General features: G+C 34.8%; 1 protein-coding gene across 9 annotated transcripts in view; it reads right to left on the bottom strand.

Moving 5' to 3' along the window:
- The window catches only part of tpm3 (tropomyosin 3), a 42,758-nt gene extending 25,394 nt beyond the window's left edge, over positions 1–17,364 (bottom strand). For 4 of the 9 annotated variants that reach the window (XR_012394488.1, XM_005159376.3, XM_005159375.3 and 1 more), the window contains exons 1-2: positions 17,083–17,339; positions 14,314–14,439 (exon numbers count right to left, since the gene is read on the bottom strand). Coding sequence is in view for 8 of the 9 variants with exons in the window: in XM_005159376.3 (XP_005159433.1) it covers positions 14,314–14,439; positions 17,083–17,196 (240 nt within the window). In the remaining variant the exon portion in view is untranslated. Of the gene's footprint in view, positions 1–725; positions 1,350–14,313; positions 14,440–17,082 lie in introns of those variants that run through there. The other 5 variants (XM_073930616.1, NM_201492.3, XM_005159380.5 and 2 more) reach the window with 2 other exon arrangements.
- Between the last annotated feature and the right edge of the window lie 870 nt (positions 17,365–18,234).

Consider the following 18,234-nt stretch of genomic DNA (forward strand, 5'->3'; position numbering starts at 1 on the left):
AATAGGCTGCTAAAAGCCCAAGTGGCATTCGCGAACAACTCAAAGTGCCGAGACGAACACCTGATGACCCAGATGTTGTGCGCGAATGATGAGGCATAAATGACGAGAAGAGCAGCATTTACACGTAGATTTATACAAATTTGTGATACTAATATGAAATAGCCAAATATGAGTGATTCAGCGGAAACTATTTAGCTACTTCCTTTAGGCCTCACCCGCAAAAATCCAGCAAACAATGTGAGACTAAGAGGATGAGCTAAAACCCATCTGAGGTTAGCACATCTAAGCGCTCAAAGTGTCATGTCATCGCATGTTTTTGTGTGTATATCCGCCATCACTTCTCGCTGGAGGTTCAGCTTTCGTCTTATGTACTATAAACGCGAGTACAGCTGAGAATCTTCAGTGAAGATGAGCCAATGTGCGCGTTAGCTTGAAGGTTTTGCAATAACCTCCTATCCGGCCCATCTTTGCGGTTGAAATGAGAATATCCTTTTCACACATACAGTTAAGAACATACTAGGTGTTATTTTAGGTAACGTTATTGAAAGAAGCTTTACAGACATATAGACACATAATTCATCCTGTAGGGCGTTGAGCTGGGTGTGAATGTAAAAGCGCACAACCTCCACACAAACGCATACCATACAAAGTAGCGAATCGACTAAGAAACGAGACAATTTAACATGTAATAAAAGCCATCGCCATTGCTACAATGATACACTTACCTGCTCCCTGGCACGCTTCTCCTCCTCGACCTGTCTCTGCAAAATCTCGGCTCTTTCTTCTGCCTCATCTGCTTGCTGTTGTAAAACTTTGATTTTTCTCTTAACTGCATCGATGCTGTTTGATCCGGCCATTTTAATGTGTTACTTTAGGAGTAGTGTGGTCGAATAAAGCAGATTCCTCTCGAGCAGCGTAGTGGACCGAGCCGCGAAGAAGAGAAGGAGGAAAAAAAAGTCCAAGGCACCAACGCCCCGCCAACAAGTCAAACGCAGAGCGAGTGGAAGTAACGTGAGGATCAGATGTTTCACGCGCACGCACGGCTTTTCACCACTACTGCGATGCGTTCTGCAGTCCTCTTTAGAGTACTACAAATAGCTAATAGTGTTCTCTAAATAAAATAACACGAACTAAACGTGTTATCTCCAGCTGTATGTTTTTTTTTTACTTGAATTCAGCTCGAGTTAATACGCGGCGAGGGTTTTGATGTTGAAGCCGTCGTACGGTTTCTCGTTTGAATTAATGAATGAGTTTTAATGTCATGAAGTCTTTCTTTCTTCCCCTCCCCTTGCTTTCTCTTCACCCAATTTGTTCAGTTGCCTAAACTCTTTTTTTTTCGGCTCACTTCCGGATTACCCCACCCTGTCCCCAACGGTTTAAAGGCTGACAATGAGGCGTAACTGATCCCGGATCAGCGGCGGCGCGCAGTCAAGTCCCAGCCGTGCGGGTTCACGGATGATCTCCGGTCAGCAGTTTTTGCACCTGAATAGCCACCCCTTGTTTTACACGTGTCCTGGGCCAGGTAGATGACGTCACTGAACAAATAAATCATTGGCATTCCAGGCCACTCCCTGATCCAGGAATGTGCCTGTAGATCAATGGGAACGGTTCAGGCTATTGTGATCATTAGGATGTGAGGAATTTTGAAAGATATTGACGCGGTTGAGTCAATGGGGAATGGAGTTTGAGCTTCCTGGGGCTTCCAGGAGTCAAAACAAAAATGCTTTTGGTGGATTCTTCTTTATATGGGGCCCTTTGTCATCCAGTATACTTTCTACTCCATCTGATGCTAATTGTAAAGCTATAGTCTAGGAGACAGCGGGGCACAAAGTAACACTTTTTGGCCAAATAATGAATAATGTGACAGGGTTAGACAAACCTTATTGTTACCAACACAACACACGCCTCTCCTACAAATGAGTACTGGATGATTGACGGACCTAAGGTTTCTGTGCAGTATTGCCAAAAGTGCCAGGAGTAAAAATGTTACTATTTACCCCACCTGCGGGGCAAGTTGTAACAGACAGAAGGTTAGTTGTAACACGTGCTTAATAGTCAGATTTCACACAATTCATTTAAGTCCAGTTTACTTTAAATAGCATATTTCCTCAGTACTTAACTGAATATATTTTTATTTTATAGCACATCATGTTTATTTATCTATAGGATGAACACATTTGGATTTATTTGCATTATTATATAATGCTTTTATTTACATGATTAGCAATGAAATGTATTTTTTTCCATTAAAAAAACATTTTTCCAATAAAATACTTTTTTTTATATAAAAACTTCTCAATATTAAAGTCAAAATTAAAAATATTTTGTTTGTTTATTCGGTGTCCAACAGTGTGTGGCTTATTTGTAACACCCTGTTACAACTAACCCCACTGTGTCGTGTTTTCCTCAAAACTGGCTAGTCACTGTGTTTTACATCTTTCAAAATGTTTTTCATCTTTTAGCCTAGAAGACAATGATCACAACAATATAAGATTTTACTTACATACTTTCAAAGATTAAAAAAAATATAGAGAGAGAGAGTATAACAAAAAAAATGCTGAAAAAATGGTTTCTCCTGTTTCTCATCTAAATTTTTCAATAATTTGCTGGAAGACGTCTGCTGACACTATGGTGAAAACCTCAGAAGCACGTCATTGTTAACCCTGAGCAAATACCTTAAAACTCTGTTACATTTTACCCCATGTTACTTTGTGCCCGGCGCTCCACTAATTTTGAATATACAAAATGAATAATAAATGATAATGAATCAATACTAATAATAATCATAGAAAAAAAACATTAGATTGATGCATGAGGTGTCGCGGTGGCGCAGTGGGTAGTACAATAGCCTCAAAGCAAGAAGGTTGCTGGATCGAGCGGCGGCTGGGTCAGTTGGGATTTCTGTGTGGAGTTTTGCATGTTCTCCCTGTTCACGTGGGTTTCCACCAGGTGCTCCGGTTTCCCCCACAAGTCCAAAGACATGCGCTATAGGTGAATTGGGTAGGCTAAATTATCCATATGTGTGTGAATGAGTGTGTATGGATGTTTCCATGTGATGGGTTGCAGCTGGAAGGACATCCCCTGCGTAAAACATGCTGGAAGTTGGCGGTTCATTCCACTGTGGCAATCCCAGATTAATAAAGGGACGTTGTACGTTGTACTAGCCGGAAAAGACAGCCTATCTCCACGCTGGAATTTTCACAATAATCCCATTGCCGAGACGTTGCTTTTAAATTTCTTTTTAAACCAGAAGAACAAATTTGATCTAAACATTGCAAAAACAACCAATTTTCACCTTTTAGCTAAATATTTGTGTCTGAATAGTGTTTTTAGGAATGTGAGACATATATATGACAGTCAACATCTCAAAAAATGTGTTTTGGTGTTTCTTGACCTTTTAATTTGACGGATTTAACAGATGACTGTTTTGTTCTTGTTAATTAAAATGAAATAAAAAGGGTACGTTCACAGGATACTGCTTTTGACTAAAAATGAAAAACTCAAACATTTTGACCATTACAAAACAATTGCTTTTTGGTGATCTGGAAAAAAAAACCTTTGAAAATGGGTTTCAAAGTGCATGTTTGTGTTTTAATCTTTGTGTAAAGTACAACAACTATGTGAATTTGTGATAATGCTAATGTCATCTGTTTTGTCAGATGGGACTGGGCCCTTTACAGTGCAACTTAAATATATTTTTAAACAATTTTGTATATATATACCTGTGAATTTGTTTTGTCTTTTTAAAATATTTCTCAAATGATGTTTAACAGAGCAAGGAAATTTTCACAGTATGTCTGATAATATTTTTTTTTAGACAAAGTCTTATTTGTTTTATTTCAGCTAGAATAAAAGAAGTTTCAAATTTTTAAAAAACATTTTTAGGACAAAATGATTAGCCCCTTAAAGTTATTTTTGTTTCCGAAAGTCTACAGAACAAACCATCATTATACAATAACTTGCCTAATTACCCTAACCTGCCTATTTAACCTAATTAACCTAGCTAAGCCTTTAAATGTCACATAGAAGTGTCTAAATGTCAGTATAGAAGTGTCTTGAAAAATATCTAGAAAATATTATTTACTGTCATCATGGCAAAGATAAAATAAATCAGTAATGAGAAATGAGTTATTAAAACTATGATGTTTAGAAATGTGTTAAAAAATGACTTCAACTGTATATATATATATATATATATATATATATATATATATATATATATATATATATATATATATATATTTTCTTTTTTTTTTTTTTTTTCTCCTGCAGTTGAAACAAGTTTTTTGCAGTTGTTCAGATTTGCTGAGAATCTCTGAGTAAAATCCTGACTGGCTGTCATCGAGAATAAGGAGTGTTGGAATTCATTTACTTGTCATGATGTGTAGTGCCATTGAAAGACATCACAGTGTTGATGCTCTTGTGTAAACAAATTCTGATTCTAGTTATTGTGCAGTCTGATTAATGGCAAAACCACAGTCTATATATGTTCACTTGTCAGTGTGTCTGACAGAAGCACTGAAGTGACTACATGAGCGATTGACATTGATTCAGAAATTGTTAGCTTGCACATTCACATTTATTATTCAAATATGATATTAATAACTTACTATTAGGGCGTCGCGGTGGCGCAGTGGGAAGCACGATCGCCTCGCAGCAAGAAAGTCACTAGTTTGAGCCTCAGCTGGGTCAGTTGGCATTTCTGTGTGGAGTTTGAATGCTCTCCCCGTGTTTGCATAGGTTTCCTCCCAGTGCTCCGGTTTACCGCACAAGTCCAAAGACATGTGGTGTAGGTGAATTGGGTAGGCTAAATTGTCTGCAGTGTATATGTGTGAATGAGAGTGTATGGTTGTTTCCCAGTGATGGGTTGCAGCTGGAACAGCATCCGCTGTGTAAAACATATGCTGGATAAGTTGGTGGATCATTCTGCTGTGGCGACCCCAGATTAAGAAAGGGAATAAGCCGAAAAGAAAATGAATGGATGAATGAATGAATTTTGTTTTGAAGTGGACTCCAAAATTAGAGGTAATCGATAGTTTGATTAAACTTAATGTATTATGTACTGCACTTAAACGTACACATCACAAAATGCAATTATGATCTAATGATTTTTGTTTGCTTAAAGCGATAGTTCACTCAAAACTGAAAATTCTGTGATGATTTACTCCCCCCTCACTTGTAACAAACCTGTTTCTTTCTTCTGTTGAACTCAATAGAAGGTATTTTATAAAAATGCTGGTACACTGTAAAAATATTTATGATCAATTAGTCCTGACAGTACATGTTTTTAGTTTATTGTAACTTACTTAACTAAGTTAATCATGCTCTAATTTAATTGTATTAGTTGCGCAAGCTGTTTTAAGTCGGTTTCAATTTTCAGGTTTCAGGTTAATTTGGTTCAGCTTAAAATTTTTAGGCAACCAGGATTTTTTTTTACAGTGTATTCATTCGCTTCCAAAGTGTTTTTTTTTTTCTATGGTTGTCAATGGGAAACACTTTTTAACATTCTTCAAAATATCTTCTTTTGTGTTCAACATGAATAAGAAACTCAGAAAGGTTTGGAAAGACGTGAGGATGAGTAAATATTGAGAAAGTTTATAGATTTAGAGTGAACTATGCCTTTTATATGTAAAAAAAAAAAAAAAAAAAAAAAGTAAAAATTCCCCATATATTTTATCCGACACAAATAGTTGATGTCAAAATTATTTGCCCTCCTGTGAAATTTTTTTTTCTTCAAATATTTCCCAGAGCAAGGATTTTTTACAGTATTTCCTATAATTTTTTTTTGTTTTAGAGAAAGTCTTATTTGTTTTATTTTGACTAGAATAAACACAGTTTTTACAAATTTAGTAATTTTAAATATAATATTTCATATTAATATTTAATATCAATATAATATTTTTTATCATAATAGGTAAGAATAGGCACACTGTTTTCAGTAGTAGACACTTTAGCTTTATTTTTTTAAAATTCTATGAATAAAAATTGAATGAATGAATGAATAAAATAATTGAATGTAACTTTTTAATTTACATGAATAAAAAAAACTCAAGGTTTCCAAAGACTTTAGAATGGGTAAATAGTGAGTAAGTTTAAAGTTTTGGGGTGAACTATCCCTTTAATATTTAAAAAATAAAATAAAAAAATCTCCACGTCATTGGACACATACAGTTAGTCAAAATCATTTGCCCTCCTGTGATTTATTTCTTTTCAAATATTTCGCAGAGCAAGGATTTTTATTACAGTATTTCCTATAATATTTTTTCTTTTGAAAAAAGTCTTATTTGTTTTGGCTAGAGGAAATCAGTATTTATTTTTTTCAGATCAATATTATTAACTAATTTGTTATATTAGGCAATGACTTGCCCTAACTTACCTTATTAACCTAGTTAAGCTTTTAAATGTCACTTTAATTATTAGTATCTTGAAAAAGATCTAGTAAAATATTTTTTACTGTCATCATGGCAAAAATAAAAGAAATCATTCATTAGAAATGAGTTATTAAATCTATTATGTTTAGAAATGTGCTGAAAAATCTCCCTGTTAAACAGAAATTGGGGAAAAATATTAAATTCTAATTCTGACTTTGTGACTGAAGGCTTTTGAGAAAGTTCATTATACATTTTACATGGACGTCATAAAAAAAGAATCCAGAGCACAAGCTAAACTCACAGGCCTGAACAAGACTGCTGTTATGCTATCTGTGCTGTAGAATGTGCTGTGTTCATGGTGTCTGTACACAGTAGGCCTAAGGCTATGCTTTCCACAAGCTGATTTTGTAAAGTTTTCACTATTGACAGAGCTCAGTGGTTTAGCATTAAAATCAATGTTAAAGGTAAAGGAATGCTGACTGATCCTGAATCATCTGGCTACAGTCGAGCGCTGTGAAGATCATGTTGCATCATCATTTCCTGTCTCACCCTTCCTGCCTCCCTTCACTAGTCTGGAACATGTTGCAAACTTAAAAGATAACTGTGCTCAGGCCCGTTATCACCTACTGTCACCATCTCACCAGACGAGGGCGCTAGAAGATCTAGATAAACTTGACTGTAATGACTTCAGTCGTGGCGAAGCCCCCTTTTTACCTTTTAAAATAAGCTTCTAAACATGTCTCTTATGTTCAGTACTTAAGAGTAAAGTAATAGTAAAGATTAATGTTGTGATAAATACAATATTTACTCAATAACTATGTTTTGTAGAAATGTAACCTATTCTTCAGTGTCACATGATCTTTTTAAAGTCATTATAATATGCTACTTTCTCATTATATCCCCCTTTTGCTTAAAATTTTGAGGAAATTATTTATATATGTTTGTATTTATTATTTTTGTTACAAATATAAAATAATGTTAATAAAAATGTCATAAGTACAAATAAACATTTTGCTGAATCTACTGGTAAAGATGTGCAAGCCATAATTAATTTTTTATATATTTATTTTTACCTGACATGAAACTCTGTTTATTATTATTATTTTTAAACTGAAATAAATATTCACATATATAGACAAATATGGAGATTTTTTCAGCACATTTCTAAACATAATAGTTTCAATAACTCTTTTGTAATAACTGATTTATTTTAGTTTTGCCATGATTACAGTACATAATATTCGACTAGATAGTTTTCAAGATTCTAATAGTTAGATCAAAGTGGCATTTAAAGGCTTAACTAGGTTAATTAGGTTGACTGGGCAGGTTAGGGTAGTTAGGCAAGTTTTTGTATTATGATGGTTTGTTCTGTAGACTATCTAAAAAATATATAGCTTAAAGGGGCTAATAATTTTGACCCTAAAATGTTAAAAACTGCTTTTATTCTAGCCGAAATAAAACAAATAAGACTTTCTCGAGAAGAAAAAATATTATCAGACATACTGTGAAAATTTCCTTGCTCTGTTTTACATCATTTTGGGAAAATTTAAACAACAGAGAAGGAAAATTATTCTGTTCATCAAAACAGCATTTATTAAATGTAAAAAATATATTAAATTGTTAATTACTTATTAATTAAATATTTATTTATTACATATAGTTTAAAATTAAATAATTACTCCAGTCATTATTGTTTTTATTACTATTACCATTAATATTAAATATTTTGTATTAAATAATAATAATAATAGTAATAATTAATATAAGTGATTTCTGAAGGATCATGTGACTGAAGTCTGGAGTAATGAAGCTGAAAATTCACCTTTAAAATAATTGGAATAAATTATTAAATTAAATGATTTATTAAAAATAAATTACTTTATTTTACAGTTATGTTATAGTGCAATCACATTTCACAATTTTACAAATTTTACTGTATTTTTGATTAAATAAATGCCGCCTTAGTGAGCATAATAAGCTTATTCTAAAACATGTAAAAATCTTACCCCAAATTTTGATCGGTCATAAAAGAATATATATATATATATATATATATATATATATATATATATATATATATATATATATATATATATATATACATACAGTTGAAGTCAGAATTATTACCCTCCTTTGAATATTTTTTACTGTCATCATGGCAAAGATAAAATAAATCAGTTATTAGAAATGAGTTATTAAAGCTATTATGTTTAGAAATGTGCTGAAAAAAATATTCTCTATGTTAAACAGAAATTGGGGAAAAAAAAACAGGGGGGCTAATAATTCTGACTTCAACTGTATATATATATATATAAATATATATATATATATATATATATATATATATATATATATATATATATATATATGTTGTTATTTGTTTTTTTTTTCGGCTAGAATAAAAGCAGTTTTTAATTTTATTAGCTAAAATAATTTGAGCTATAATTTTAAATAAGATTAAAGTGTATGTTTATCATTACAGCAAGATTTAATGATTTTGTTATGTTAAATCAATCATCACATTGTTAAAAACAACCGTGTAGTTTCAACTTTTTAAATTCAATTTGGTGCAATTAATGAGTTACGTGTGACAGCAAGTGCAGAGATGCTCATGTGCATCCGTTCATATTGGCTGATCGGAAGCTTATATCTTGAATGATCTGTTGACATTACAGGTTATAGGTGACAAGGCGCATGGTTTTACACTCTGACCTCCAAGACACACTCACATAAACACTTGCTGACTTAAACCAACATGATAGGACCCCATGACCCTCTCAAAGCAGCTGAGGAAGGATTTAATCTTTTAAAAGACTCCAAGAACTGTGACAGCATTCTTACTATTTCAGTTACATTTTTCCCAGAAAGCTTTTTACTGACCTTTCACGTTTTCACCATTACTGTCAGTCAGCTCTGCTCAGAGCTCTATTTAAAGGATCCACCCTCAGATTCAAACCGGATCACTGTGTCTAGTCTGCCTGTCTGTCAAGCTCACACTGCATGACAATGAATGACTAATTAGACCCCACGTTAGCTCTAAATCCAGTTGGGTTTACAGCTAAACTCTTTTTTTTTTTTTTGTTACTGTTATGCGTGTTATGTTACTGGTGAAGTTTTGACTCAAGGTTGGGGTGAAAATAGATTTTGAAGCGACAGCTGTGATGAAGGCAACCCACACTCACCCTCTCTTTAAAGCTACTGTTCTCATGTTGCTTGTTTGAATAGGGGTTGCCAGATTCAAATCAATAAATCCTGCTCACATTACAACTTTAAAGATTGTCTTAAAGGTTCTAAGGTGAAAATCTTTTTCAGGATAGAAAAGGAATAGTTCACCCCAGAGTTTAAGTTCTGCCATTTTCTTGTTCAAAACATATTTGAGTTTCTTTTTTGTGTTGAACACGAAAGAAGATATTTTGAAGAATGCTCGTAGTTGGAACCCATTGACTTTCATAGCATCTTTTTTCCTACTATGAAAGTCGATGGATATCAGCAATCAGAATTCTTCAATATAGTCTTCTTTTGCATATAAAAGAACACTGAAAAAATGATTCAGAAATGATTCCTTGGATTTACTATTTTTTTTTACGTTAAGTGGCTGTAAACAATTTATTTGGGCTGAATTTAAACAAACAAATTAAGTTTGATTTATAATTAAGTCTAAATTGAACACAAATAAATTATTTGCAACAGTTTTGCAGACATCATTTTTTTTTCATTGAAGAAAGAAAGTCTTAACTCATTTAAAACAGTTCAAAGAAGAATAAACGATAAAGTAAGTTTCATTTTTGGTTGAACTATCCATTTAAGGTCAAAGAGAGATGGTCTTGTGGTCTGCCAAACCAACTGATTTAGATGGTCAGCAAATAGTTTTTTTTTTTAAATCTGAATGCTGTCTCGTAACCCAGCCTGGCCAGTTTAAGTCATTTATGCTTTATGTATTATGTTCTAATTTAGTTCTAGACAATGTAGAACACACACACACCCTTTAAAGCCTGTGGTATTCACTCCATGAACGACACGAAGGCCGAACTTTATGACAACAGGTGCGCCTGCTATATCCAGACCCAGAACAAAAGGACAATGACAGGCAATAGATAGAAATACTTTGTGTAACGGGGTGACTGTGATGCACAGTCTTAGTTTAGCACGTCAAAGAGAGAGTCCAGTTACACAATGGAATTTAACAATGAAGTGATTTGAAATAAATCCCTGAAGAAAAAATGGAAAAAGATAAAGGCTATTGTTTTTCGAAAAAAAAAAAAAAACACCAAAATGTGACTATCTAAGAAATTCAACACTCACATAAGGGTTTAAACTTCAAGCAAGTGTCTGTTCATGTCTGGAATGTTCTTTCTTGCTGCGTTCCTCTCACAAACACTGATTTACAGTCCTGCTTCTACATCAGCAGTCTCAAGGTAGCAATTTTCTCACAGAGGTCTGCAGGCAATCACCCACGCTTTTGCCACCTCTTGTAAGTTGCAGCCTTTTAAACTATATTTAATCAATGTACATTAATGTACAGAGCAATCCAAAAATGTTCGAGCAGTGAAATTGAATTATCAACAGAAATTACTTACAAAGTTTTTTTTTAGTTCAAATCATTTGTAAAAGTCGGATATTCTTTGGCCGTATCAACAGCATGCAGCCCTTTCAGTGTGATCTGATTGTGAAAGAATTATTCTCACAATCAATTGAGCACGTGTCTTGAAAAGTGAGGCCAGATAACATTAATTCAATAATAAACAATTTGATTCAACATGATGACTCAGTTGGCATTTCTGCGTGGATGCTGGCAAAATATGCGTCTGACCAGTGAGCGTGAATGCTAACATGCTAAAATTCTAACATGACTAAGAAGTGTTTTATAAGGAAAAGCTCATTATATATGTTAGCATTTTAGCATGTTAGCATTCTTGCTAACTGGTCAGGCACATATGTCGTGGCATCTGTACTTGCTGGATGCATAATGGTTATGAGAGTCGCATATTTTGCTTTAAAATGAAAATGAACTAGTGTTAACGCAGCTTCAGGTTTTAGACCCCAGATTCAAAAGATGCTAGCCGGACACATTTTAGCTTTACTTTTCTACTCTGAAAGGAAGTTTAAAATTGTCGTCCATCTTTTTTTGCACAGTCTATCCTCACAAATAGTTTTTTTTTTCAGTGAATTAACAAAATAAAGGACAACTATTTTGTAGATTTCTGAACGAATGACTCAAATAAGTTGGTTCTGTTTTATAATTCAAACATATACAAAAACTAACTGTGGCTGCATCTGAAATCACATACTTCCATACTATATAGTATGTTAAAAACAGAATGCGATCCGAGTAGTATGTCCAAAGTCACCTACTACTTTTGGCAAGACTCTAAAGTGTGCATCTGATGGACGCTATGCTATCACATTATGCCATGCGAGCGAATTCATCAATGGGAGTGAAGTGACACAGTACATACTTTTATAACAGTCATGTAGTAAATTCAAATGTAGTACATACTCGAATAGTAGGCGATTTCAGACACAGCCTCAGATTTGAAAGTGTGTTTGCATTCAAAATATTCATTTATTCATTTTCTTATCGGCTCAGTCCCTTTATTAATCTGGGGTCGCCACAGCGGAATGAACCGCCAACTTATCCAGCTTGTTTTTACGCAGCGGATGCCCTTCCAGCCGCAACCCATCTCAGGGAAACATCCACACACACACACTCATACACTACGGACAATTTAGCCTACCCAATTCACCTGTACCGTATGTCTTTGGACTTTGGGAGAAACCGGAGCACCCGGAGGAAACCCACGCGAATGCAGGGAGAACATGCAAACTCCACACAGAAACGCCAACTGAGCCGAGGTTCGAACCAGCGACCTTCTTGCTGTGAGGCGACAGCACTACCTACTGCGCCACTGCATCGCCCATTCAAAATATTTAAATTAAAAAAATTTATTTAGTAGCGCCACAACATTGTGACTGAATCTACTGTACAAAGTATAAAACACACTACAAGCATATTTTAATTCCTAAATTATGGTTATTTTGATTCTGCCCTTTTTATGTAACTGATAACATGCAGTATAGTAGGATTCTAAATAACCGACTCTATTTTAGTGAATCAAACATAGACAACTGAACTTACACTGACTTATATGGTTACTGTCGGGCTGATTGCTTAACATATAGCACAACCAGTGTAGCACATAGCTATGGTTCTAGAATGAATGATTGTAATGTGTTGATAATTTGTATTAAATCAAACACAAATAACTGTGATCATTGAATTGCTTGTCACTGCGCAGGTAGCAAAGAATTCTGGCCCAGATTTGGCATAAAGCTGGGACAGCAGGTATTCATCAGGCACTGGCAGACAGCATGTGAGCCAAACATGGCCCAGGCTTGGCAGAGGTGGCACCGACTTAAAGGTGGCACACAAGACTTGGGCCAGATATCAAATTCATTAATGGCACAGATGTTAAAATCTATATGTGGACCAAGTAAGTCTGTCCTATCTTGTCCCACTTTTAAAATACAATTAAATTATTTATAAAGTAAAGAAAAAAATCTACCAATCAGGTTGTTTCGAGAAAAAGTACGCCCATAGTGCACCTAAACACATATTGCAAACAGACTTGGCCCAAATGTGGCCTTATTAAGGCACTGCTGGCGTGTTGCCGGCACTAGCATGCATAATGTCAGCTGAATGTGGGCCATGCATGACGGCAACCTACATTTGGGCCAGTTGTGGATGGGAGGTGAGTGGCCAGATCAGTGTAGGGATTGTTCACATTGTTTAGGTAACATTAGGCTGGGTTATGGCTCAGATTTTGGGATTCTGGTTAAAGTATAAACTTATAGGAGTAACCTGTTTTGGCCCAGTTCAGGGCTGGTTAAGGGTGATAAATTGGCTGAGATTCGGGCCAGTTATGGCCCATGTGTGGCCCTTGTCTTTAATCCAGTTATTGGCCACTTCAGGACCGTCATAGTTTGCAGTACTTGGGCTGAGCGAAAAGGTATTGTGTGGCCCGGAGCTGGCCAGAAAACATTTGCTAAGGGGGAAGCGAAATGCTTCATGGGTTTATCAAATTTATTGCAGTCATGACACACTAACATATCTGGCCCAGTTCAGGCCCAGTTATGGGTTATTACCTTGGTTGGACTTGGCCCAGATATAGTCCAATTTTGGCCCTTGTATATAAGCCAGACTTGGTCCAATCATGTACAGTAATTCACTGCGGCATGTGGGCCAAGCAAGAGCTGATTGCATGGGCCAGAAAAAAATGTGCTATATGCGGGTGGTTGTTTGTATGATATTGTTTCATTAAAGACTTATTATGTGTTAGGTCAGTAGCATTCTAAAACTTCATTAATAAAATATATATATGATTGAAAATATATGTTTATATGTGCAATAAAATATGTTTGTTACACTCAAGAAAACAAATTTTGCTACTTGTTCAAACTACTTATTTAAAATAAACTGAATCAACACAATTCTAGTGTTTTTTGGGGGAACAGCTTAATTGTTTATGTTCAATCTACTTAAATGTGTAATCAGTTGTGTTTGAATTGTGTGGAAGAGCATTTTTTGCATAGTAGTTATATATAGGCTATATTTATGGTAATAATCGGACTACATTTATGCTGCTTAAGATTGAAATGCATTGACGACAACATGAACATATTTAAAGGTTAGTTAGTTTGGCTTGCTGTCATCACATTCAAAAAAAGGAGGGGTAGCAGCAGTGTCAGCTGTGAAGGAGTGAATGGAGAGAATGAGAGGAATGAAGGGGTGGAGCCAACAAGAATCCCGGGATGAAGTTTGAAGAGTTGTATTTGTGTGTGTGTGTGTGTGTGTGTGTGTGTGTGTGTGTGTGTGTGTGTGTGTGTGTGTGTGTGTGTGTGTGTGTGTGTGTGATTTGTTGCTTTGAGATCGTCAATCACTCACATCCGCAGCCTTCTTCTCAGATATCTCCAGTTTCTCCTGGGCGTCCTTCAGGGCCTCTGAGTATTTATCCAACTCATCTTCAGTTCCCTTCAGCTTCTTCTGCATCTGAATCAGCTCATCCTCATGCTGGGAGAAGACAGAAGGGATATTTGACAGTGGTTGTGATTGAAAGAGTGGGGGAGTGAAGTATTATGGGTATAAAAACACCCACTAAAACACGTCTTCACCAATGCACTCACACACCCATCACCTCTAGCTCAAATTGACACAAAGTGACACTTTCCAGTGTATTTCTGCCCACCTTCTTTCCTTGTGATGAGTTAAGATGAGAAATGTCCAAATGTGAAAACTCTCAGAGGCACCTCAAACCTTTCACACATCCTCAGAATTACCCACAAGCCCCTTCTCCATCTCTTGCTAAGACTCTGTTTATCTGCCCTGCATTCTTCAAGTGGCAGATCACAGCCTTGCAACTGCTACTTAATGTTTGGATAAGTATCTAAGATTTCACACCGCTTTGCAGTTGGTGCTGTTTTTCCAGTGGGGGTCTTTAGGCAGTTGTGGCTATTAGCCAGGTGCATTGTTTTCGATTTATATAGTGTATAGAGTATATAAATGTAAAGATTATATCAAACATATCGATTTATAATGTCTCAGTTTGTGGATTTTGCTCAACTTTGCCTTATTTTAAGATCTGTTTCGCTCCAGAATTAAACTTTGGCTTTGTGATGTCTATCAAAACTATTTGTTTCAGTGGGCATATCCACACCTGACAATGTTTATTATATATTAAACAATATGGGTTTTTAATAAAATAATGTCAAATAATTAAAGGGAAAGTTGACCCAAAAATTAACATTTGCTCACTATTTACTTTCCCTCAAGTGGTTTCAAATCTTTATGAGTTTCTTTTATCTACAAAAGAAGATATTTTGAAGAATGTTAGAAACCAGTAAGCATCAGAATTCATTCACATTTTTACTACGAAAATTACATGACTTTTCCAGGACTTTGAAGTCAATTCCTTGACCTAATGTTTCATGTAATGTCTACATATACATGATAAATCATAAGAAACGTTTGAATAAAAAAATATATACATATATTTTTTGTTTCAATGAAAAATAGATTGCATGTTTGCATGGTTTTGGCCAAGAAAAGAGGTACAAAAACAACTAACCTCCATTCTAATATACAGATATTTGTCAAACTAATTTTAGACGTTAATAGTTTGTTAAACTAGTAATAGTAGGTAAAACTACTTCTATTATAAAGCCGCAATCACACTGCACTTTTTCGCTCCATAGACATAGGCCTGTGAATGCGGCAGACTAGAAACGCAAGCACATTTTGCATTTCACAGCATTCGAAAGTTCAAGCTCAGATGATTGCGTGAGACCAGTAGAAGATAATTTAGAATAAGAAGTTTAAAATATGGAGCAATCGCTCACTTTTATTAATGTCTAATCATGTTGTTTAACTGCTGTTTCGCTGCGCCGTACGACAGAATTTTGCAAGCACAAGCTCTAATGTGGGCGCAGCTTAAGTCACTTTGGACAAAAATGTCTGCTAAATGACTAAATGTAAATGTAATTTCCACGACTTTTCCTAAACCTTGCGGGTTTTTCTGTTTTTCCAAAACTTTACCAGGCCTGAAAAATGCCATGTCAAAATTCCATAACTTGTTTTAGATTTTCCATGACCGAATGAACCCTGAAGCATTGACAAAAATACCATGGAAATCAATGGTTACTGGTTTCCAACATTTTTAAAAATATTTTTTTATCAATGGAAAAAAGAAAGTTGTTATGTGATAAGTGAAAAGTGAGTAAAATATGCCAAATGTTTTGATTTGGGGTGAACTATCCCTTTAAATATTTGCAGTACCCCAATGAAAAAACATTTTTATACCTTTGTATTGCAATTTAAAAAAAACTTGATTTAAATCACTTTAACTACTGACCTTTTTATCTTCCCTTCACAAACTTGTTGAGTTTATTAACTTTATTGATTAATTATCAATTGTTAATTTTATTGATATTAATCTTAAAATTCATCCCATTAAAAATAACTTATTTCTTTCTTTCTTGCTTATTTTTTCCTTTTCCTTTCCATTTTCACATTTTCCCTATTTTAAGAAAATCCCCCAAAAAATCGCAAAAAAAATTATGTGACAAAAAGTCTTTGTAAAATTGTAATATGTAAAATATATGCAATTTGTAAAATTTAGCATATTTTGAAAGTGGAAATAAAAGGTTAGTTCAACCCAAAATAAAAATGTGTTCATCATTTACTTTTATTGTTTCATACCTTTATGAGTTTCTGTATTTTAAAAGATATTTTTTAAAAAGTTGGAATTAAAAACCTGTAACCATTCCATCGCCATAGTATCTGTTTTTAATATGGAAGTTTATCTTTACGGGTGTTTAACTTTCTTCAAAATATCTTCTTTTGCATTCAACAGAAGAAAGAAACTCATAAAGGTTTAGAACCACTTGAGGTTGAGTTTATTTTCATTTTTGAGTGAACCAACTATCCCTTTATTATAGGAATTACTAATATTATAATTTTACACACACACACACACACACACACACACACACACACACACACACACACGCACACACGCACGCACACACACACACACAAAAGAAAAAAAGCTAAACACACAAATATATATGTTGTGAATTACATATAACCAAATTGCATAACAATATATTCAAGAGTTTTAATTTTTAACAACCATTGACTTTTCCACCTCGGCCTCACCTGTTTGCTTCTCTCCTCTGCTGCTTTCCTGTCAGTCTCTGCCTGCTCAGCCTGGTCCAGAGCATTCTCCTTATCCAGCTTCAGCATCATCATCTTCTTCTTGACGGCCTCCATCTTGGCGTTGGTGAGAAGGGCTCACGGTCCGAGAAGCAGAAAGTGTCAGTGCAGTAGGTGAGTAGACTCGTGGTCTAGGAACAGGAGCTGGTCAAGAGGGGAATGTGCAGGGAGAGGGAGTAAAGTGGAGAGAGACCAGACCCAGTAAGGGATAGTAAGAGGTCATTTATATCTGGGGGCATCACCCCCCGCCTATTATCGAATATACCACACCCACTTTCCTATTATATCTCACCTAATACAGTCACAAGTCCTGTTTGGTGTGGTGACGTTGTGGCAAAGCTGCAATCCTGTATTGAAATTTGGGAGGGCCTATTTTTGGAAGGTGAAGTTGTAATGTTTTTGTAGTAAAATCAAGAATGTAATTCATTTTAACTGATATATGTATACTTATAAAAGTCAAATATGCATAATGTGTTTATTGCATTCAGATATGGATTACGTAAAGCACGCAGGGCCTAAATTATTAAATTTTCAGCTCAAAGGGTGAAATATAACAAAAAAAGGAGAATAGCTTGCATCACGATCACATTAGCAGTCTAGTTTTACATTTAAATCGTTAAAAGGTGTCATATTTTTTTTATAATTATTAGTTATTTACTTCTTACCTCACACTCTTTGACCGTCGAAAGAAAGCCGGAATTCGTTTGGTGTCCGTGAACAGTGTAGCCCCGCCCACTTCGAGTTGATTGACGTCTCAATTAATTTTAGATTTGATGACCGATTTGATGAACAGTTTTTGTCGTTACTTTTTTATCTCGTAATAAACCCCCAATTATGACTTAAATAGTCAATGTAAGTTCATAATTTCGACGTTTGTATTAAAATACTAACTAGTAAGTCAATTTTGAAATTTTAAATCACTTAAGTCACAATTTCGACTGTTTTATGTTCAATGTTTTCTTTGTATAAGGCAGAAATGGCTTCCACGAACTACAAACATTGCTGCATCAATATTTTTGAGGTATGGCGTATTTAGTTTGTCCACCTGAGTGTTTAATGTAGTATCAGGACTTTAATCAAGATTAAAATTTATTT

The sequence above is a fragment of the Danio rerio genome, chromosome 19 (genome assembly GCF_049306965.1).
Source record: "Danio rerio strain Tuebingen ecotype United States chromosome 19, GRCz12tu, whole genome shotgun sequence".
Lineage (NCBI taxonomy): Eukaryota > Metazoa > Chordata > Actinopteri > Cypriniformes > Danionidae > Danio > Danio rerio.